Here is a 23,395-nt window from a genome sequence, read left to right on the forward strand (position 1 = left end):
TTAAGCTTTTTGGAAAACATAGGGAAGGGTTATCACCCCTGTGACATTTGTTTTGTGGTCTGTGCTCCTCTTCAGAAGATTTCACCTCACTTTTTGTCCCAATGACAAATGTTTTTTGAAAAGTTGGGGTTTTTAGTGAAACAAGGATTGGTGATAAAGCATCAGTGTTGTCTCCTTCCGTTTGCAAGTAGGAGTCGTTTGTAAGTTGGATGTTTGAAAGTAGGGGCCTGCCCTATATACTCAGCAGAAATGTGGGCCTTAGGTATTGTTGTGGCCTCAACACTGTAAGCCCTCACAGGGCCCTGCTGTGAAATATTAGATCAAGAATTGTAATTACATGCCCCTGTTGAACAGGGCCAGAAAAATTGGGCCTTTGGTGATGGTGGTGCTGGTGCCACAACGCTGTAAGTCCTCACAGTTACTCTTGGTGGGCGCAGAAATGTGCCCTGCTGTGAAATATTTAAGCAAGAATTGTAATTACATGCCCATGTTGAACAGGGCCAGAAAAATTGGGCCTTTGGTGGTGGTGTTGGTGCCACAACACTGTAAGTCCTCACAGTTAATCTTGGTGGGTGCAGAAACGGGCCCTGCTGTGAAATATTAGATCAAGAATTCTAATTACATGTCCCTGTTGAACAGGGGCTGAAAAATTGGGCCTTAGGCACTGGTGGCGGTGGCCAGAACCAAAAATGTTCTTACAAGCTATCAGCATGATCATTGAGGAGGAAGAGGATAATTACTCAGCATAACAGAATAGTCACTCAGCATTAGCATAGGCAGTCTTTGAAGGGATCTGACATTTAAAAAAAAAAATTATTCGGTTACATCAGCATCAGGAGCTTGGTAGCTGGTGGTGATCCAAGACTGATTCATTTTTATGAAGGTCAGTCGATCGACCGAGTCGGTGGACAGACGCACCCTGTGATCGGTTACAAAGCCTCCAGCAGCACTGAATGCGCGTTCCAAAAGAACACTGGATGCAGAACAGGCCAGTAGCTCAATTGCATACTGTGCAAGCTCTGACCAGTGATCCATCCTCAAGACCCAGTAACCCAGAGGATTTTCGGTGGGAAAGGTGTCCAAGTCAGATCTTGCCCCTAGGTATTCCTGCACCATGTAAAACAGACGCTGGCGATGGTTGCTGGAACCGATCATACCTTGGGGCTGTGGACTGAAAAATTGTCTGAACGCATCGGTCAGACAGCCACCTTCTCCACCGCTCCTTCTTTGACTGACCGAAGCCTCAGCAACACGTTGTCCAGAAACAGGAGTTTGTAACCTCCCAGTCTCTGGGAACGCATTGCACAGACCTTTCTGCAAGGCCTCCCGAAGATGTTTCATCCTCTGCTCCCTCTGCAACGGCAAGATAAGGTCCGCAACCTTACCCTTGTAACGTGGATCAAGGAGGGTTGCCAGCCAGTATTGGTCCTTCTCCTTGATACCACGAATACGAGGATCCTTATGCAGGCTCTGCAGGATCAGGGAGGCCATGCAGCATAGGTTTGCTGAGGCATTTGGTCCGGAGTCCTCTGGGTCACTAAGGACGACATGGTCCGCAGCCACCTCCTCCCAGCCACGTACAAGTCCATGTGTTCCTTGGGACTGATCCCTTAAAGACTGCTGCTGATGCTGAGTGCCAGGCTCCACCTCCATACTGACACAATCCTCCTCCTCTTCCTATGTGATCGGTGAGCACGCAGGAACACTGTATGGATAAAGGGGGCCTTGAGAGCTAAGGAAGTCCTCCTCTTCCTGCCTCTGTTCTGCCTCAAGTGCCCTGTCCATTATTTAACACAGCGTGTGCTCCAACAGGTGGACAAGGGGGACAGTGTCACTGATGCATGCACTCACTGCTCACAATCCTCGTGGCCTCCTCAAATGGTGACAGGACAGTGCATGCATCCCTGATCATGGCCCACTGGCGTGGGGAAAAAAAAAACAAGCTCCCCTGACCCTGTCCTACTCATTGATGGCCCTCTGCCGCGTGTGCAGCCACTGCAGCATGGCCAACGTTGAGTTCCACCTGGTGGGCATGTCATAGATTAGGTGGTTCTTGGGCAGGTTAAACTCCTTTTGGAGGTCTGCCAGCCGAGCACTGGCATTATATGACCGGCAGAAATGCACACAGACTTTCCTGGCCTGTCTCAGGACATCCTGTAAGCCTGGGTACCTGCCAAGAACTGCTGCACCACCAAGTTAAGGACGTGAGCCAAACAGGGCACATGGGTCAGTTGTCCCTGTTGGAGGGCGGAGAGGAGGTTGGTGCCATTGTCACAAACCACAATTCCTGCCTTAATTTGGCATGGTGTCAACCACCTCTGTACCTGCCCCTGCAGAGCTGACAGAACCTCTGCCCCAGTGTGGCTCCTGTCCCCCAAGCACACCAGCTCAAGCACCGCATGGCATCTTTTGGCCTGCGTACTTGCGTAGCCCCTTGAATGCCTACGGAGCACCGCTGGTTCCGAGGACAAAGCACAGGAAGAGGCCATGGAGGAAGAAAAAGAGGAGGGGGTGGAGGAGAGCGGTATGTCACAATCATTAGTAGTGGCATTTTGGCGGAACAACCTCCAACACTACTGCACCTTGTCCTGCATCCTTCCCAGTTGCCAGCAGAGTGACCCAATGCGCCGTGAAACTTAGGTAACGTCCCTGTCCATACCTGCTGGACCATGAGTCAGCGGTAATATGCACCTTACCGCTAACCGCCCTGTCCAGCGAGGCCAAGACATTGCCTTCCACATGCTGGTAGAGAGCCGGAATCACCTTCTGTGATAAAAAGTGGCGTTTGGGTACCTGCTACTGAGGAACCGCACATTCCACAAACTCACGGAAGGGGGCAGAGTCTACCAACTGAAAAGGTAGCAGTTGAAGTGCTAGCAATTTTGCCAAGCTAGCATTCAACCGCTGGGCATGTGGATGGCTGGGAGCGAACTTCTTTCGGCGGTGCAGCAGCTGGGGCAGGGAAATTTGCCTGGTACAATCTGACGTCGGTATACCGAAAGCAGATTGCCCACAAGTACTTGGCTGTGACACACCTAATTCTACACCTTCATTCCTCTCAGTGCAGGTCTCAGAGGACTGAAGGTATAGTGGGGTTGGAGATTTCAGCTGATGAGGAGCAAGGAGAGGTCCTCTTTGTTCTTTGGTGTGGGTGTTTTAGATATGCTAGCCAACGAACTGCATGGCAGGTCAACATATGTCTGGTCAAGCAACACTGTGAGGAGGACGCACTACACTAACTTGTAGCTTTAGCTGAACACTGTGCACTACACTAACTTGTAGCTTTAGCTGAACACTGTGCAGAGGTCTCACTAAACTAACTTGTAGCTTTAACTGAACACTGTGTGGAGGACGCACTACACTAACTGTAAATAATCGAGCTGCCTGACTGTGGTATTAATAGGATCAAAAGAACACAAGCAATTTTCTTCAGGTAGCTGTAAATACTGTAACACAAGCCTGAGGAGCACAAGTGAGGAGGACACACTACACTAACTTGTAGCTTTAGCTGAACACTGTGCAGAGGTCGCACTACACTAACTTGTAGTTTTAGCTGAACACTGTGATCAGGGCGCACTACACTAACTTGTAGTTTTAGCTGAACACTGTGAGGAGGACGCACTACACTAACTTGTAGCTTTAGCTGAACAGTGTGAGGAGGACGCACTACACTAACTTGTAGCTTTAGCTGAACACTCTGCACTAGACTAACTTGTAGCTTTAGCTGAACACTGTGCAGAGGTCGCACTACACTAACTTGTAGTTTTAGCTGAACACTGTGATCAGGGCGCACTACACTAACTTGTAGTTTTAGCTGAACACTGTGAGAAGGACGCACTACACTAACTTGTAGCTTTAGCTGAACACTGTGCAGAGGTCGCACTACACTAACTTGTAGTTTTAGCTGAACACTGTGATCAGGGCACACTACACTAACTTGTAATTTTAGCTGAACACTGTGAGGAGGACGCACTACACTAACTTGTAGCTTTAGCTGAACAGTGTGAGGAGGACGCACTACACTAACTTGTAGCTTTAGCTGAACACTGTGCACTAGACTAACTTGTAGCTTTAGCTGAACACTGTGCAGAGGTCGCACTACACTAACTTGTAGTTTTAGCTGAACACTGTGCAGAGGTCTCACTAAACTAACTTGTAGCTTTAACTGAACACTGTGTGGAGGATGCACTACACTAACTTTAAATAATCTAGCTGCCTGACTGTGGTACTAATAGGATTAAAAGAACACCAGCAATTTTCTTCAGGTAGCTGTAAATACTGTAACAACACAAGCCTGCCTGTCAGTAGCAAGATAACAGGAACGGATCTAGCTAAACTGAATACAGTGTATATATATATATATATACACACACACACACACACACACACACACAACACCTGGGATGCATATATATACACAATACACTGTAAGTGCAGCTAACTCATTGACTGTCCTGCCTAATCTATCTAACTTAAATCAAATGACACTGTCTCTCTGTCTATCTCTCTCAACGCCGGAACACACATCACACACTACACAGGGCCGCCGTGCAGGCGGCCTTATATAGTGTGGGGAGTGTACTAAATCCCCTGAGCCATAATTGGCCAAAGCCTCCTTGGCCAATTACGGCTCTCTGTTCAGACGGCACTGTGATTGGCCAAGCATGCGGGTCACAGTGCATGCTTGGCCAATCATCAGCCAGCAATGCACTGCGATGCCGTAGTGAATTATGGGCCGTGACGCGCCACACGAATTTGGCGCGAACAGCCCATATCGTTCGCAATTCGGCGAACGACTCGAACACGAAGCTCATCCCTATTCACTACCACTGCCCTGTAGTGTATCCTTCACTTTGCTGCCTGTTAATAGATCCCCACTGTGTGCCCTCCTCCACTGAACTTAATCTGATCCCATCCGGGTACAATCTGCTGCCCTATCCTCTGTGTGCTGTCTGCTACCTCTGCTTTAAATTATTAGATTCCTCTTGTGTGCCCTCCTTCCTGCAATGCTGCTCTTCCCTGGCCTTTGCTGGGAATAAGACCGGCATCCTGGCTTTGTGCTGGGCTCATTGCCGGCTTTTCTGGTTAGAAGGGCAAGTGGAGAGATTGGTAAACATGCATCATTTTCAGTATATGAATAATCATGGAAGAGCCCTCGCAAAGTGCCTCTGGACTCTTGATGAAATCAGGGTAGTCAACTAGGGGATTTAGCATTGGCAAGCATTGTGCTTTGTATATACACTTAGGCCGGGTTCACACTATTGCGAATTGAATATGGTCTCCCTGCATCCAATTCGCAATAGCAGGCGAATGTGACGGCTCTCTATGGAGCCGTTTCACAAATCTCCGATGCGGCTCTGGTGCGAATTTGCACAGGAGCCCTGTGCGTCTTTGGGTTAGTTCCTGAATTAAAAAATTAGGGCTGAAATCGGACCTGAAACGGTGAACCAGGACGCACAGGACCCCTGCTGGGAGCCGCGTCGGCATCCAGTGTGAACCCAGACTTAGGGGCACCGTGAGGTTGTTTACTTGCATCAGCACTGTGTTTGTCGTATCATTTTTATTGGTTAAGAACTAATTGTTTTTTTTCATGACAAGTATTATGTTAAAATGTTGGGCTGTCTCCAAGGTTTGCCTGGTGTCAGTAGTGACTCGTGCAGATTGCAGAGGAAGGAGGGAACAGACAGGAAACACACTAAGTGCTATGAACCAAGGCAAGTACACATTATAAGAGGCTATGCCTTGTTCTTGTTTGCTGTAACTGTTTTTAACAGTTTTTAAAGTGTTAGCTACAGTTTGGCTTCAATTTGTTAGTGTGTTTAAATCTGCTAGCACATCTAACAATCCCCTCACCCCAGACTGATAATGCTGCTGTCTAAAGGTGCTCCTGTTCTCATTCACCCAGAGTAGGGGGCACTCTAAGGCTTGATTCACATCTATGCATGTTGCTTTTGAGCGTTTTTGCTGTGCTTTCTGAGTTTTTGTAACCGCGTTTTTACTGTGATTTTGCTGCGATTTGCGATTTGTGTCTTTTTTTTTTTTTTTTTACATTCACTTTATATAGCTGGTTATTAAGGATCAGGTCGGGAAGCTGGCCGCCACATCTTTAGTCATCAGCTGTCAGCGGGCTGACAGACACAGCACTTCCTTATTCAGAACCATAGGGACGCCCCAAAGCAGTGCCAAACATGAGGGGTGGGACAACGAAAAATGCCAAGGCTAACACAAGAGCCAACCAGGTAACAGCAGCTCAACACAGAAACAGACTGGAGCCCAACCTGAACAATACCCCTTCAAGAGGGAATAGATCCGCTAAACAGCAGCCTGAAACATCTTGCGGCCAAAAGAAGCATCCTCAGATGCTAGCACAGCCACGTTGTAGAATTTTGCGAAAGTGTACACCGACGACCAAGTGGCCGCCTTGCAAACCAGCGCAGCTGATGCCTAATGATGAAAGGCCCCAGAAGCAATAAGCAGCCAAGTAGACTGCGCCGTAACAGGGAAAGGAGGAACCCAACCCCTCATTAGAATAGACCAGAGTCATCGTCTGTTTGAGCCATCTAGAAAAGTCGCAGAAGAAGCAGACAGCTCCCTTTTTGGCCCGTTCGTGATCACAAACATTGACTCTGATCCCCAAAAAGGCCCTGTGACTGCCAAATACACCCGAATCGCCCGAACACATCCAGGGCATGCAAGGTAAATCCCTTAGGACATTTTGACCTGGGACACAGGGAAGGCAATACAAGGTCCTTAATCAAAAGAAATTAGAAAAGGGAACCACGGACAAGGGCGAAGAAACATTTCATCTTTGTGGATCACCAGGTAAGAAGTATGACATGGTAAAGCCTACAGTTCTGACACTCTGCGAGCAGAGGTGATAGCAACCAAAAAAGCCACCTCCTGGGACAGAGCAAGCAGATGAACCTCCCGAATATTTTCAAAGGGGGGGCTCCTGTAGAATCGAACGGACCAAGAGTAGATCTCACGGCGGTAGAAGCGACCGCATCCCTTGATTAAGAGTACGCACCAGGGATTGCGAGACCAGGGGATGCCGAAGAAAACCGACAAGGCCGACACCTGGCCCTTGATGATACTTAAGGCCAAGTTCTGTTCAACCCCCCCATGAAGGAAGGTCGAAATCCAAGCCACCGAGAAAGAACGTGGGTAAATGGCAAGCGTCTCACACCAGGATATGTATGCTATCCATGTCCGATGGTAAATCTTCCCAGAGGAAGACTTCCTAGCCATCAGCAACGTCGTTAGCACCTGGCTCATAACAGCCAGGTCTTCAAAAACCAGCGACTGAAACAGGATGGAAGATCAGCCCTTGGGACAGTAGAACCTCCCTGAGAGGCAGCGACCAAGCGCACCAGGTCGGCGTACCAAGACCGACAAGACCATCCGGGACCACTAGAATGACCTGAATCGCTTCGGCCTCGATCCTGAGCAAAAGCCGCGTCAGAATCTTAAGAGGAGGAGAGGCGTAGATCCGACTATACCGGCCCCATGGTGCCACCAGAGCAGCCCATGACCTTGCTAGAAACCTCAGTACCATTCCGTTAGGCCCGGATGCCAATAGGTTTACCTCGGGAGTGCCCCATCGAAGACATATCCGATGAAACATGTCCTGGTGAAGGGACCACCCTGTAGACCAAAACTAGCTGACTTAGCCTATCGCCTGCCATTTTTGCCATTTTTCCACTCCTAGAATGCATACGGCGGAGAGAGCCGGAATAAGGCGTTCTGCCCACCGAAGGATGTTGGCTACTGTCAGGGCTGCCAACACACTCTTCGTTCCGCCCTGGTGATTGACATAGACCACCACCGTGGCATCGTCAACAGTAGTTGAAACGCAGCATGCAACTTCTGGAGTTTGTCCAGAGGAAGAAACACTCTGGCCAGAGATGAAACCAGAGTTAGGCCCAGATAATCCAATTTTCTGGAAGGAGCCGGAGCAGACTTCAGGTAGTATAGAGGCCAACTGAAAACTGAGGTCTGTATAGCGAGCTACGTCGCCCCTCAGGGTAGCCGAGGATTCTGCTCGCAGAAGAAGATCATCCAAGCAGCCCAGGACCGCAATTCCCCACTTACATAACCACGCCAGGACTGGGGCCAACACCTTTGTGAGTACGCGAGGGGTGGAGGCGAGACCAAAAGTCAACACTGCGAGCTGAAAATGCTCTTTTCCCACAGTAAAATGGAGGAGATGTTGGGCACATATTGGAGAGTGTAAATAAGCATCTGATGTCGACAGAAGCCCAAAAGTCCCCATGATGAAGGGATGTCACCACCGTGTGGATGAGCTCCATTCTGTACCCACTGGAACCGGGACAAGCACATCCTGAAGCAACAGCCCAAGGGGAACTGCCAACAGTTCGGTGACAGATGCCAATTGGAAAGAAAAAACCCTTTTCGGGGTTCAAGGTCGGAACACTAGGACATAAGTGAGGGCGTGCCTTTATGCTGAAGGGGTCTTGTCTGTGGGTCTAGCGAGCCCCGCTCTCGGCTCGCCAGACCAGGACCATTGCATGCTGAGAAGAAGGACCGCATCTGCTACAAGGCCCTTTTCTCCATTTCAGATTGTGGAAGACATTTACACTTCCCTCCTATGAGACTCGTAACAATGTCATCCAGGGTATCCGCAGACAATTGCCTTGAAATGGTAACCCAGTCAGAGATTTTTTAGAAATGTGAGTGAAAGTGTAGCGCTAAAAATAAAATGGAGATGACAAAAGAACTAGTCTCTCATGTATGAAAACTGAAAGCCGGGACCTAAATCTTCGGCCACTCACCACGAGTGCACAGGTCCTCGGGGGGATCGGACCAGGCTAGAGCCGAGGAAGGAGGGCAGATGCCCACAACAGAAAGCTTCAACCTCCGCTGCCTGCTCTAGGGCCGCCTCGCATGTCGCCCAGCGGGTAGGCCGCAAAAGCAGTGGCCGCCCGCCACAAGTGCTCGGTAGGCCGCAAATCCATGGCCTAAATTAGTGGAGGGCCGCGGCAGGGGGTACGGATCTGCGAATGCCTGGTCACCCACCCAACCATCAGGTGCCAAGGTGTACCCCCCATAGTCACAACCCTGGAGGGGAGGGGGGTGGACAGAGTGTCTGAAACACCTAAGCCAGAGGCCTGGGACTTACCTGGGGAAGGGCGGGATGTGGAGGAGAACCCCAGAGGGACCGACCACCCCAGGGAGTACCCGCGCTCCACACCACTCCAGGGAAGGAGAGGAGGGGCCCCTTACTTTCCGCTCCAGTGAGTGCGCGGGTAACTCTCCCAGACAGATCCTCCTCGCCACCAAAGTGGGAGGGCTGTCGGCCATGAGGAACGCTGTAACACAGGCCGAGACCCAGTCGTATGCGACCTCGCAAGACATTTAACTCACAGGGCCAGCCCCCGTCGAATGTCACGGCCGACCTAGCGCGTAGCTGTGGTCTGCATGCGCTCGCTGGCCAGACTGGGGAGACCACTGGATCTTAGTGTCCAGCCCGTCGCCCAGTCCGGCAGTTGATTGTAGATCTCACAGGAAAAAATACAAGAGACAAAAAGTAGCTTAAAAACCAAAAACAAAAAAATTGCCAGGACCAGAGATCCCAGCATGGAACTAGGTCCTTACTCCTGACTAGGCAGAAGAAAAAACTGAAGGCCTATAGCAGAGAGGGGGTGTATATCACCTAGGACAGCCCATGGGCGTAGCCAAGTCTTTATTCTGCCTAGTGTCCTACTCCTGTAGGGGGGCGATATAACCCTATGGTTCTGAATATGGAAATGCTGTATCTGTCAATGGACGAATGAGAAATACTGTTTATTTGGTTTTGTGTTTAATACCGCTTTAAGACCCAATACAAGATTTTTTTTTTTATTGTACTCCTACATCCAGTTAATGTTTATTGCTGTTTGTTTTATTGATGGTTTGCTGATGATAGTCACTGCAAACCTGCCTGCCATCCACCTACCTTCCAAAGATGAAGGCAACATCATCGGGTTTACCTTCTTTATGATGCTCCTTGTATTGTGAACCTCTTGGTTGACAGGTGTTTTGTTTCTATATCCTGTATGATTCTCTTCACAATGTTTACCTTTCTATTACTCTTTCCTTTCTCCTTATCTCCCGGGCCTTGAAGCACCTCCCTCCTGCATGCCTTTGTTTACCTTGGGACTCAATTCCCCAAATAAGAGAACACAAGCATTTTGCTATTTTCGGGCAGATCAGGCAGACATTTGACATATGTAACTTGACAATGCATATATTTACCTTGTTATCATATTATGACCCAAATACCAGACAACAACATTTCTTTACCCACCTTAGTAATTTGATCCATGTGCACCTCAAAGGTACAGTTATCCTCTGTGGTTACTCCAACACAGTGTTCCATCCTACTTTAGATAGAAGAGCATCCTTTATGCGTGCATTGTCACCAGAGGCTGACAACTCCCCCCTCCCCACAGCCTTCCCCTGAACTGTTTCTGCCACCACACCTTATTGGATTGCTTGAAGGATCTTGGGCTTGAGGATGTTCATAACTGGCACAACCTGTGTCTATCAGAGCAATCTGAGAAACAACTGTGTGGGTTCAACAATAATTTTTATTTACAGGAGACAAACCAGATACTCTTGGTCAATTGACTTAGAAATACCACATGAAGTTTTAAACCTATTTGAATAAATATAAAAAGATGTTGGCCTTACCGCCAACCCTGATCAAATATTGCAGGAATTTTTTATTTCCCTATGCAAACTGCACAACCTTTGACATGTGCCCAGAGGCATAGTCACTTGCCTGAATGTTCACCTGATAAAACATGAACAGAGGACCAGGCGGCAGCTTTGCAAATCAGGGATACAAATGCTAGATGTTGAAAAGCCCAGAAGACACCAACAGCTCTGAAGGAATGGGGTCTAATGGAAAAGGGAGGAACCTTTTCCTTAAGTGTGTAGGCCCTGGAAATTATTGGCTGATCTACCTGGCAATGGTGGAGTGGGAGGCAGGGTGTACTCCAAGAGGGTCCATGGGCAGGATAAAGAGGCCTCAGTCTTGAGAATGTAGGGACACTTCCTAGTCATGTTTTTGGGCAGTACAGAGGGAAGGGAGGACAATGAGATTAAAGGAGGAGACCTTAGGCAAAAAAGGAAGGTTTTGGTCTCAAAACCACCTTGTCCTTGTGCAAAAAAGAAAAGGCCCTTTGCAAGATAAAGCCGCTAACTCAAAAACATGTTTAACAGTCATGATAGCAACCATGTATGACACATTGAAAGGTATTACAAAGGAATCTCTCTAATCAGTTCAAAGAAGGGTCTCTGAACAGCAGAGATGTTGAGATCACAATGTAACACTAGAGGTCAAATAGGGGAAATGAAATGAGCAACTTCCTGCTAAGAAATTGTCCTGCTACGAAATTGTGAGGCAAAAGGTTTCTGAAGGAAGATGGATAAGGCAAAAATCTGTCTCTTAAGGGTACTCAGGGCCAGAAGCTGGTCACGACCAGACTGAAGAAAGGCCAAAACACAACTGAGTATTGTTTACGTTTAGCACTTTTGTCCTTGCATCATGCAAAGAAGACCTTCCATGTGCAATGGTAAATCTTACAGGAGTTGGATAGCCTTCCTCTGAGTAAGGTGGAAATGACTGAGTCAGAGATACCTCCTTAAAGTCAGTGACTGAGAAGCAAGATGGAACAGGGGCCTTGGGACAGTAAATTCAGTCTGGGCCAAGGCTCGTCCACCAGTAGTTTGAGTATGTCGGTGTACCATGTTCTTCTTGGCCAATGTTTTGCAATGAGAATCATTGGAACACTTTCTTCCTCTAACTTGTGTAGCAGTCTAGGGAAAATCTTCTTTGGAGGGAATGACTAAACCAGTTGGAATGGAGTACAAGGAATCATCAGAGCATCTACTGTGAAGGCTAGAAGATCCCTGGTTTGGCTACAAATTTGTTCAGTTTGTTGTTGAACCACATCTGGTTTTCCTCCTATTTGACATATTTTGGAAACTCTCTGGATTTAGAGACTATTTCCCTGGCTCAAGGCAGTGATGGCGCAAAAAATCAGCCTACCAAATGTTCACTCCCAGAATGGGAGTGGCCAAGGGCACTGGAATGTAAGTTTCTGCCCATGAGAGTATTAGACTCGTTTCTTTCAGGACTGCTAGGCCTTTGGTGCCCTCTTAATTGCTAATTCATGTCCCTGTTGTGGCGTTGTCCGATTGAACTTTGAATAGGTGAACTTGTAAAAGGGTGGTCTAATATTGTACAGGCAGTCTGATGGCTCTCAATTCCAGGATGTTAACGAGTAATCATGACTCCTGTGGGGACCATGTCCCCTGAACAGTCAAGGAGTTGCAAACTCCACCCAGCCTGAAGGGCTCGCTTCTGTTGTTACCATGTACCAAACCTTGTAAAGGAAAGACTTTCCCAATGCTAGGGCGGTTTTGTAGAGCTACCTTATCAGGAAGATTTTTGCTTGACTTGACAGATAGCATTTGAATGGGATCTGCTTATTCCACATCTTTAGGATGTTGGATTAAAAGGGATCTGAAGTAAATTTGAGCAGAGGGAACTGCCTCAATGGAGACCACCATTAGGTGTAATTTCCTACTTGTGTGATTGGCTCACCAATTTTCTTGTGTGATTGGCCCCGCAGATTTTCCCAGAAGTCTGCACTAAGATACAAGTCATTGCAACAAAAATGTTGTTTTTGATGAGACACTCCCAATTGGAAATCACATCCAAAGGGATGCAGACCCTGCAATGTTTCTCATTAGAGATTTGCAGGTGCAGCAGCTGGTTGATAATTATGAAACCACTCCTATTAGACTCACTTTTGCACATGGACACAGACAAACACACAGGGATTTCTTCAGAATAACAAAAGGTAGAAATTTGCAACAAAGTCTGTCAAAATCCTTGTAATGTATTTAGATCACCAAGAGGGGAATGTTTTTTTCTCAAGAAAAGTGGAGTTACTCTTTAAACGTGCATTATTTCAGGTATTAACAGGTACTGCATTACAACTGCCTTTTCATTTTCAGTGGTATATGTACTGCATTACAATAGCCTATTGATTTTCAATAATATACCAGCGCACCATAATTTACAAAAATCAAGCATAAACTTTTTTTTCTACACAGCACACCAAAATGCCCAGGTGTTTTCCATCTGTGCATTGTGGCACTCTGAAAGGCACATGCATGTAGATGTGTTGGCAAAATGCCAAGGGGGGGGGTGCAATCAAAATGAATGGCACTGCAACACCTGCCACTGTGGGTCATTCATTACCACAAGGCATAAGTATGAAGTGGATCACTGATACCTTGAACAGTCACTGTTTGAACTCTTTGCACCGGTTGTCCAGCCTCTGAATTTGTAAGGCTGGGTTCACACTTCTGGGTGTGGCTGCGGGTGTGGGAGTCGCAGCGATTCCCCCACCCACAGTAAAAATGCACTGCTATACGGAAATGCGTGGGGCTGCTATTCATTCTGAATGACACCCCCATGCATATAAAATTACTGAGCAAGTGTGGGAACCACAGGGAATTCACATGGTCAAAAAGATCATGCGATTACCCCGTGGTCGCGTTTTTGAAAAGGGGCATGCACCTTTTTTTTTGCGGAATTGTAGGCATGGCAAATATGGCACGCAAACATGCATAGGTTTGAACCTAGCATTAGTGTCATGGTCTGGCTTATTCTGCACTCCTACTTTCTTAAGTCTCATTGAAACCTGCGCATTTTAGGTGTGGTGCATTAAAAAAAAATTCTTACAAACATGCCCATTATATAGAGCTTAATGGTAACATGCCTAAAAGACATGTAAACAGTGCCTAATATGCATCACACAAATATGAAGTGGCCCTAACAATCCAGATGCTCATCGAAAACCCAAGTGCCCGATACCGCCAGGAAGCAGACACTGCACACAGCTAATCACAGGCAGCGAGACATTTCCCGGTTTGCAGCTGCACAGATTCGGAAATGTCTCACTGCCTGTGATTAACCGTGTGAAGTGTCGGCTTCCTGGCAGTATCAAGCATGTGGGATTTCAAAGATGCCCGAGCCTATCTCTAATGAGCAAGAACATTTATGGAGGTCTAGAAATGGGAACACATGTGACTGCTAAGACTATTGCAGTCTGGGAAACAAACGTTTGCCTGTGACACTGTGGGGTTGATTTACTAAAATAAAAAAGTGCAAAATCTGATGCAGCTCTGCAAAGAAACCAGCTTCCAGGAGTTTTTGTCAAAGATTAATTGAACAAACTGAAGTTATAAGCTGATTGGCTACCATGCACAGCTGCACCAGATTTTGCACTCTCCAGTTTTAGTAAATCAACCTCTATGTCTGGTGTATAGTAACTAGCCCAGGCTCCCTGACTAGATTTAAAAGAGGCATGTACTCCTTTAATATGGCGGTTTAGGCTTGTCGATCATCATCAGGGCAAGGTTAAAAAAAAAAAAAAACTATAGCAAATGAGGTCACGGTGAAGCGTCCCTCTCTAGAATACTACAAATTTCGTCCTTCTAATAAAGAGGGCATTCACATGTTCTCACTCCGATCACAAATTCAAAAGAAAAGTGGCTGGTAAGTGGGGCCATTCAAGTCTTTGTAATATATAGCCACTGAGCAAGTGGATATCAATAAAAAATCCTGTGGATTTTTCGTGATTTAAAATGTTTTTTTTTCATGTGATAATTTTTGTTTTTTTTCCATTTCTATACTCATTATATATGACAACAAACAAACAGTTATTACCTCTCTCATCCATTCCCGAATTGTTTTATTGGCTTCCTGATGCCACACATTGTGAACGGAGTCTGTCAGAGCCACAGCACTGACCTTACTTTTCACATCAGCTTCACGCTGAATCATCTGTTCGGAAAGAACAAAAAAAGGTCTGAGAAACATATGCAAAATGTAGGATATTAATCCAGCTGTGTTATAGATTGAGCAATTATTCAAACGTAGACTTCCTGTGTTTAAACCAACTTTGATGGGGTCCTAGATTAAAAGTTTGTGTAGCTAAAGACTAGCAGAAAACTAGAAAATTACAATGCTGTTTTCTATTACCAATGGGTTGAGAAATGTCCACTTTACATTTAAGCAGAAAAAGTGGATGCAACATTCACAAAAATATATTTTATAAGCCTGCATCTAAACCTAACAAAACAATTGTATTACTGCTTCACCAGACAAGGTTTCCAGAGAGTTTTTGTTTTTATTGCAACACAGATGACCTTGTTACCTTACTAAAAGGAAGCAAGCAAACATAGTGTGATGGGAACTACTGTACCAGTTTTATTATAGAGTTCGAACCATGTACAAACTGCATACCTTCCTGTAGCTGCATTCACACTGCAGCACCTACTGTCATTATTCCTAAATAATAAGAAAAGGAAGGATAGCTGTATATAAGACTTATTGATTGGATCAGTGTTTCTCAACCTTTTTTCACCCTTTAAAATTATGGACAGTTTGGAGTCACCTTATTCTAAAATGTAAAAAACGATTCCAGTAGTTTTACATAATGCATACACACATGTAAAACACCCAACGTCAGAAGTGATTTATTCTTCCAAAGCAAATACACCTTTGCACACTGGTACTGATTAGTATTCCAGTGTTTCTTTTCTTCCTCAGTTCCTCTCCATCACTCAGCTAATGTGACCCCAGTGCTAATATAGAGGGGGGCAGGGGCAAAAAAGGAAACTGTGCAGTCAACCAACATCCTCTTTATCAACTGATGATGTCATTGGTTGTTTGGACGCCGGTGGCAGGGTCGTAATGGCGCACAATGAAAACCTGTGGCTTTGTGTAATTAAAAGGCAGGCTTGATCCACCCGCTGGCTTATGTACAATTTTTTGGCAATTTTTTGGCATTTTGCCAAGACGCCCCTAAAGAAATCTGAAGGCACCCTGGCTGAAAAAGGCTGGATTAGATGTTTAGGACTATTTATTGTTGCTAATAAATCACTTCTAGAATTTTTCGGCATGTAAAAATTGTCACATAGAAAATGCAATTTTCCAGCATTTTTACAAAATGAAACAACTTGTTCCTCCCAATAAAACAGAAGTGAGGGAAAATTTTCCAATGGCGACACCTGTGAAAACTGAACTGAAGGGAATTTCACCACACTTCTGAAAATCTTCTCTCATTTCCTTTTGCGTTTTCCACACAGGAAGTGAAGAGAAATCTCTTCACCAGGGCAAAGGAAAAAAAACCTAAGGGTTTTAATCCTTCCCTAAACTAAAAAAAACAAAAAAAAAAACAAACAAAAAAACCCCCCATAAAACTTTAACACTTATGCTGGTGATCACACAGCCAAAGCCATTCAGTGCATTTCACATAGAGACAACAGATAGTTAATTTGTTTCAGGTAGATAGACCCCATATAACAGTTGGAAAAAAGGATTATCCACACAATCAATGTGCAGGGCTGTTGTGTAGAATGCAGACCCTGTAAACAAAGTAACAAAAATGTCTGAACCATGCATGCATGTAAATAATTACAAAGAGGCACAGTTTCTATTTATTATTATACAGGATTTATATAGGTCCAGTTTGGGTATGGCAATAAAATTCAATACAAGAGGGTTAGGAGGGCTCTGCTCCTGAGAGCTTACAATCTAATAGTTTTTAAAACAGCAATCAACTAATAAGATTGCAAAGAATCTAAATAATGTTATCTCTTTTAAAAGTATATACTGTATTAAAGGAACTTGTATCAAGATGAATATTTTAAGTAGTCAGCAATGGTAGACTACATATTTTCACTCAGTACAGCTTTCTTTTTAGTGGGCCACTTACAAACCAGTCAGGAAAACCTGGCAAGTCATATACTAGATATACAGTACTAACACTTTAGCCTGCGGCTGCTGGGCAAATTGTGTACATCGTACCCCTACCCATTCACCTGGGGGAAAAAAAGTGTCAATAAAAAAACACACTAGACAGGTTTTAAAAGTAATTTATTAGTTAGTTCCAGGGGCCTTCTTCCGACGGAGAGCAAGAGAAGAACCGGACACCAGGAGAAGAGGCCGGAGAGAGTGGAGAAGTCGGAAGAGACCCTCGAAGTCGGAAGAAGACCCCCGGAGCTGCCTAATAAATTACTTTAAAAACCTGTCGTGTGTTTTTTTATTGACACTTTTTTTCCCCAGGTGAATGGGTAGGGGTACGATATACCCCATACTCATTCACATAGGGTGGGGGGCCAGGATCTGGGGGCCCCCTTATTAAAGGGGGCTCCCGGATTTTTATAAGCCCTCCGTACGCAGCCCCGACAACCAATGGCCAGGGTTGTCAGGAAGAGGCCCATGTCCTCTTCAACATGGGGACAAGGTGCTTTGGGGGGTGGGGGCCGCAGGGCGCCCCCTTTCCCCGAAGCATCCACCCCCCCATGTTGAGGGCATGCGGCCTGGTAAGGTTCAGGAGGAGGTGCCGCTCGCTCATCCCTACCCCCCTTCCTGACCAGCCCGGCTGCGTGCTCAGATAAGGGTCTGGTATGGATTTTGGGGGGGGACCCCCACGCCGTTTTTTTGGCATTAGGGGTTCCCCTTGAAATTCATACCAGACTTAAGGGCCTAGTATGCTCTTGGAGGGGAACCCATGCCGGTTTTTTATTTAAAATTTGGCGTGGAGTTCCCCCTCATGATTCATACCAATCACTTGTCAGCAATGCTTGTCACTCATCGGGAAAGGAAAAAACACATTTTTCCTTTCCCGATGAGCGAGCCAGCTCGGCGCTGGCTCCCGCAACGGGGCTCGCAAGGTGTCAATCTCGTCGATAACAGTGGCGAGATTGACACAATATCGTGGTCACCTACTGTACGTCAACAATTAAAGCCTCGTACAGACGATCGGATTGTTGGCCAACAAAACCAAGGACTTTTGTCCGAAGGGCGTTGGCCCAAACTTGTCTTGCATACACACAGCCACACAATTGTTGGCCAACAGTTACAAACGTAGTGACGTACTACGTTGTTTTTTAGCTCTTTAGCGCCACCCTTTGGGCTCCTTCTGCTAATTTTGTGTCAGTAGAAGTTTGACGAGTATTCGCGCTTTTCAGTTTGTTTCTGAACGGCCGTTCTTCAACCAGACAGGTTGTGGAATCAGAGGAGATAACGTGTTATTTGTAATTGGCCTTGGAGTTATTGCTTTGACATTATTTTTTTGATTGAATAATGATTTGATTTGGTATATTTTCTATATTTTTGGATGCATAGAATGCAGTTTTTGGTTAAGTTCTATTGGTAGATAGCATGTCTAATTTTATTTGTTTTCTTTTTTTAATGCACAATAAAAAAAAAGCCTTTGAAACTTTGTTTGCAATAACTCCATCAGTATCACCAGCAAAGCAGCTTCATTATTATCCCATTAAAGAAGAAGAGAATGTGCGCTACATTTAGAGATTTCATAATTTGCCACGTCACGAATGTTAATTCTCCATTACGAACGCTAGTTTATAAGACCGGCAGCTTCTGGCTCGTCCTTGCTTCTGAGCATGCGTATTTGTACTTTGGACTTTTGTCCGACGGACTTGTGTACACACGCTTGGAAAATCCAACAACACACATTTGTTCGTGGAAAATTTGAAAACATGCTAACCAACATTTGTCAGCGGAAAATCCGACAATTGTCCGATGGAGCATACACACGATTGGATTTATCGCCAACAGCCTGTCATTGAACATTTCCCGTCGGAAAGTCCGATCGTGTGTATGGGGCTTAAGGCTCAGTTCACACTGGCATTAAAAGCAGGAGTTTGGGGTGCACTTTTAAAAATCCTTAAACTACTACTAAAGCAGTCTACAATTGATAACATAGACAGCACCTTGTTCACAACAGCATCTTGGGTGCATATTTATTGCGCCTTTAACTACTTGGTGGCCGCACTATAGCCGAAAGACAGTTGCAGCGCAATCGCAGTCTGTGAGGTGCGCTCTGTGATCACTGAGTCTATGAAACCTGGCTGATTACAGATCCGAGTAAGAAGTCGATCCCGGCCCCTTACCACGTGATCAGCTGTCAGCCAATAATGGCTGATCACGTGATGTAGACAGAAGCTCGGTAATCATTTTTTTTTTTCCCTCACACTGTCGGCACATCGGTCCCTCAATTAAAACGCTGTGGCTGTGCCCACCAGTGTCACCTGCCAGTTGCCACTGTGCCACCTACCAGTACCCACCAGTGCCACCCATCAATGCCCACCAGTGCTGCCAATCAATGCCCATCATTGTCTAATAATCCGTGCCACAGATCAGTGCTGCCTAACAATGTCACCTACCAGTGCCCATCAGTGCCACCTATTAGTGCCGCTTATGAGTGCCAACCATCAGTGCCAACCATCAGTGCTTATCAGTGCCACCTTATCAGTGCTCATCAGCGCAGCCTCATCAGCGCACATCAGTGAAGGATAAAAATGACCTGTTTTCAAAATTTTATAACAAATGAATGAAAACAGTTTTGAAACAGTTTTTTTTTTTTCAACATTTCGGTCTATTTTTGTTTTATTTAGAAGAATAAAAAAAACAACAGCAATTAAATACCACCAAAAGAAAGCTCTATCTGTGTGAAAAAAAAAACGATAAAAATTTAATTTGGGTAAACTGTAGCATGACTGCGCAACTGTCATTCAAAGAGTGACAGGGCTGAAAGCTGAAAATTGGTCTGGGCAGGAGGGGGTTTAAGTGCCCAGTAAGCAAGTGGTTAATGCACGTCAAGCACACAAAGGGCGTTTTGGGGAACGTTTTTAAGGAGCATCAAATGCGTCAAACAATGCACATTAATAATTTAAGCGCATTTGTTCAGCGCCAGTATTTTGGGCAAGTGTGAACAAGGCTTAAATCATGTAGGGTGCCCTGCTGACTCATTCCACCAGAATCCGGAAGTGAGGGGTCCAAGCAGACCTTGCGATACCTTGATTTCTCATTTTCTTTATAGTTAGGCTCCAAAATGTAGTCTCATGCAGTACAAGAGTTTTAGATCGAAATCATTCTTTCCGGACTCATTCAGATCCAGAAATCAGAACAGGGGCAGTTTTTCGCATAATGCATTTTGAAATCAATATTGCTTAAACAGTTATACAGTACACCAAAATGCATTAACAAGCAAACACCTACCACTAGGTTATTATCTGCATAATGTATGTGTTTTGTCTTAACAATAGGGGATTTGACGCATATGCTAAATTGTTCACAACATATGCTAATACTGCATCCACTATAACAAATTAATATAGCGATTTTGAAAAAAAAGCACAAACGACATACAGTATATTGTAGAATCAATATTTTTTTCATATGCCAAAATACAGGTTGTTTTTTCCAGATTTATATATTTAACGCTAAAGCAAATCTACAAGTGAACACACACAGTCCCATTATCACAATCACTTAGATGAAGTTGTCCTTTAACCACTTCAGCCCCGGAAGCAATTGCCCCCTTCCTGACCAGGCCATTTTTTGCGATACGGCACTGTGACGCTTAAACTGACAATTGCGCAGGCGTGTAATTTTGTACCTAAACAAAATTGACGTCCTTTTTTTCCCACAAATAGAGCTTTCTTTTGGTGGTATTTGATCACCTCTGCGTTTTTTATGGCGCTATAAACAAAAAAGAGCGACAATTTTGAAAAAAAAAAAACACAATATTTTGTACTTTTTCTTATAATAAATATCCAAATTTAAAAAAACAAAAAACAAATGTTTTCCTCAGTTTAGGCCGATATGTATTCTTCTACATATTTTTGGTAAAACAAATTGCAATAAGCATATATTGATTGGTTTGCACAAACGTTATAGTATCTACAAAATAGGGGATAGATTTATGGCATTTTTATTATTTAATTTTTTTTACTAGTAATGGCGGTGATCAGCGGTTTTTATCACGACTGCAACATTGTGGCAGACAGATCAGACACTTTTGACACTTTTTTTTTGGGACCAGTGACATTTATACAGCGATCAGAGCTAAAAATAGCCACTGATTACTGTATAAATGTCATTGGCAAAGAAAGGGTTAACACTAGGGGGCGATCAAGGGGTTAACTGTGTTCCCTAGGTGTGTTCTAACTGTGGGGGGGATCAGACTGACTAGGGGAGGAGACCGATCTGTGTTCCTACTTAGGAGCACATGATCTGTCTCCTCTCCCCTGAGAGAAACGGATTTGCGTGTTTACACACAGATCCCGGTTCTCGCTCTGTCACGAGCAATCGCGGGTGCCCAGTGGTCATCGCGTGCATTGGCTCCGGGGACACGCTAAGAGCACACGTCTTAAAGAGCCAACGTACAGCTACGACGGCTCGCGCGGGCAGCCAACCTGCCGCAGTATAACTGCGGCAGTGGCTGGTTGGGAAGGGGTTAAGTTACTTACTTGGAACAAGTATGTGCATATGAATCTCCATATAATGCAAGAACATTGCTACATTTTTTTAAGAAAGTTTGTGAACACTAAGGAACTTTATGGATTTTTTTCTTAAAGTGATATTAAAGTCTTGTTTTTTTTGGTTTAAAAATAACAAACATGTAATACTTACCTGCTCTGTGTAGTGGTTTTGCACAGAGCAGCCCAGATCCTCTTTGACTCGGGTCCCCCATGAGAACTCCTGGCCTCTCCCTACTGTTGAGTGCCCCCACAGTAATCAGCTTGCTATGGGGGCACCCGAGCTGAGCCGCTGCTCTGTGTGTCCATTCAGACACAGAACTGTGGCACGGCCCCGCATTCCCTCCCCCCACCTCTCTCTTCTCATTGTCTCACTGACTTTGATTAACAGCAGCGGGAGTCAATGGCGCACCTCTGCTGTCTTAGCCAATGAGGGAGAGCCCCAGACCACGAGGCTCTCATGCAACATCACTAGATCTATATGGGGCTCAGGTACTGTAAGTATTAAGGGAGCTGCTGCTCACAGAAGGTTTTTTTTTATCTTGATGCATAGAATGCATTAAGATAAAAAAACATTCTGCCTTTAGAACCACTTTAAGCTTTGTGTAATTCTCTAGTGTAGATCAAGTGCATGCATTGCGATAGATGCACAATTTATGCTTTGGTGTACTGTGGTGACAATAATTTTGAATGGCACTCAAATGCAGTTGGGCTGCAACGCACCACAACACACTGTAACACATAACCAAGAGTTGCAATGCACTTTCAAAACAGTACAGGAGCAATTTTTGGTTCACTGTGGTGCATTAGAAAACATATTGCAAATTAATGGCCTGCCTTAATGCAATGCACATTAAAGCATTACTTTATTGTGCATGCATTAAATGCAACGTGCCATAGTGTGAGAGCCCATTTACACTACTGAAATGCAGTAATGCACATTACCTGAGTTGGTAAGCTGTGGTTCCATTCATCTTTGAATTGAACCACAATGCACCTTCCCAATGTAAAGCTGTGTGCTGCACTTGGTGTAGGAGTGATTTTTTGATTTGTCATGGTGCACTTAGCATTCAAATGAATGAGCTGCCTTAACACAACGCACCTTAACAGGCATGCATTTAAAGGTGTTGTAACTGCTCTCCTTGGTGTGAATGAGCCTTGAATGGCTTGGTATGACCATTTGTCTGTGTTGCAATAAAAAAATGATCAATTATTAAAAACTAAATAAATACAGCAGCATTGATTTTTGATTCAGAAGGAAGTAGGACAGCCAGCAGTTTCCTCTTTGCACTGTTCCATTAGTGCAGATGGAGGAAAATTGGAGCTGTGTCAGCTTTGCCCTAGGTCCTATTCACATTTTGCACAGCTGGAACTCACGTTCCCGCTTGCCATTTAGTGTGGGCCGATTTTCATGTGATTTCACATGTCATGCATTTTTATACTTGCATTTTGCTGCAATTCTCAAGTGTTTTGTCACGCAACAATAGTGGCAAAAATCGCACTGCGTTTGAGGTGCCATTAAGGATAAATGACACCCAGATGCACATTGAGCGCTTAATTAGATTTAAGTGCATTTCAGAATTGTGGGCAGAATTGCACCTATTCTACCCACAACTCCTAATTGCCTAAATGTAAGTGGGGCCTTACCCAAGACAGCCATCAGAGCTTTAAAGGCATTTTAAACCTTCCTACTTGCACCTTGTGTTTCTCACTTACATAAGATGAACATTGATTGTGCAACTTAATAATGTAATTTGATGCCATGTGCACACAGCCTATAGTTAATAGAATAATCATTGCAATCCAGTATAAGAAATTTATGTTCAAACATAAGGAATGTGAAAGGGCCCTTCACAGGTTAATGCATAACCTCTGTCTGAAGTCTAAGAACTTACACTTTCTGTGAAGAAACTACAAATCCCACAATCCCAGCCAGTCTAGTGTTCTACAGTTAGGTGGATTAATGAATGGACATGGGGGAATCAATCAGCCATGACACTACAAACTGCTGCAACATCAT

At 45.0% G+C, this 23,395-nt stretch overlaps 1 protein-coding gene across 1 annotated transcript in view; it reads right to left on the reverse strand.

The window, feature by feature from the left end:
• ARB2A (ARB2 cotranscriptional regulator A) overlaps positions 1-23,395 on the reverse strand; it is a 908,279-nt gene that overhangs the window by 254,021 nt on the left and 630,863 nt on the right. The window contains exon 10 of the mRNA XM_073624507.1: positions 14,750-14,866. Within this exon, the coding sequence (XP_073480608.1) occupies positions 14,750-14,866 (117 nt within the window). The remainder of the gene's footprint in view (positions 1-14,749; positions 14,867-23,395) is intronic.

This window comes from Aquarana catesbeiana, linkage group LG01, assembly GCF_042186555.1.
Source record: "Aquarana catesbeiana isolate 2022-GZ linkage group LG01, ASM4218655v1, whole genome shotgun sequence".
NCBI lineage: Eukaryota > Metazoa > Chordata > Amphibia > Anura > Ranidae > Aquarana > Aquarana catesbeiana.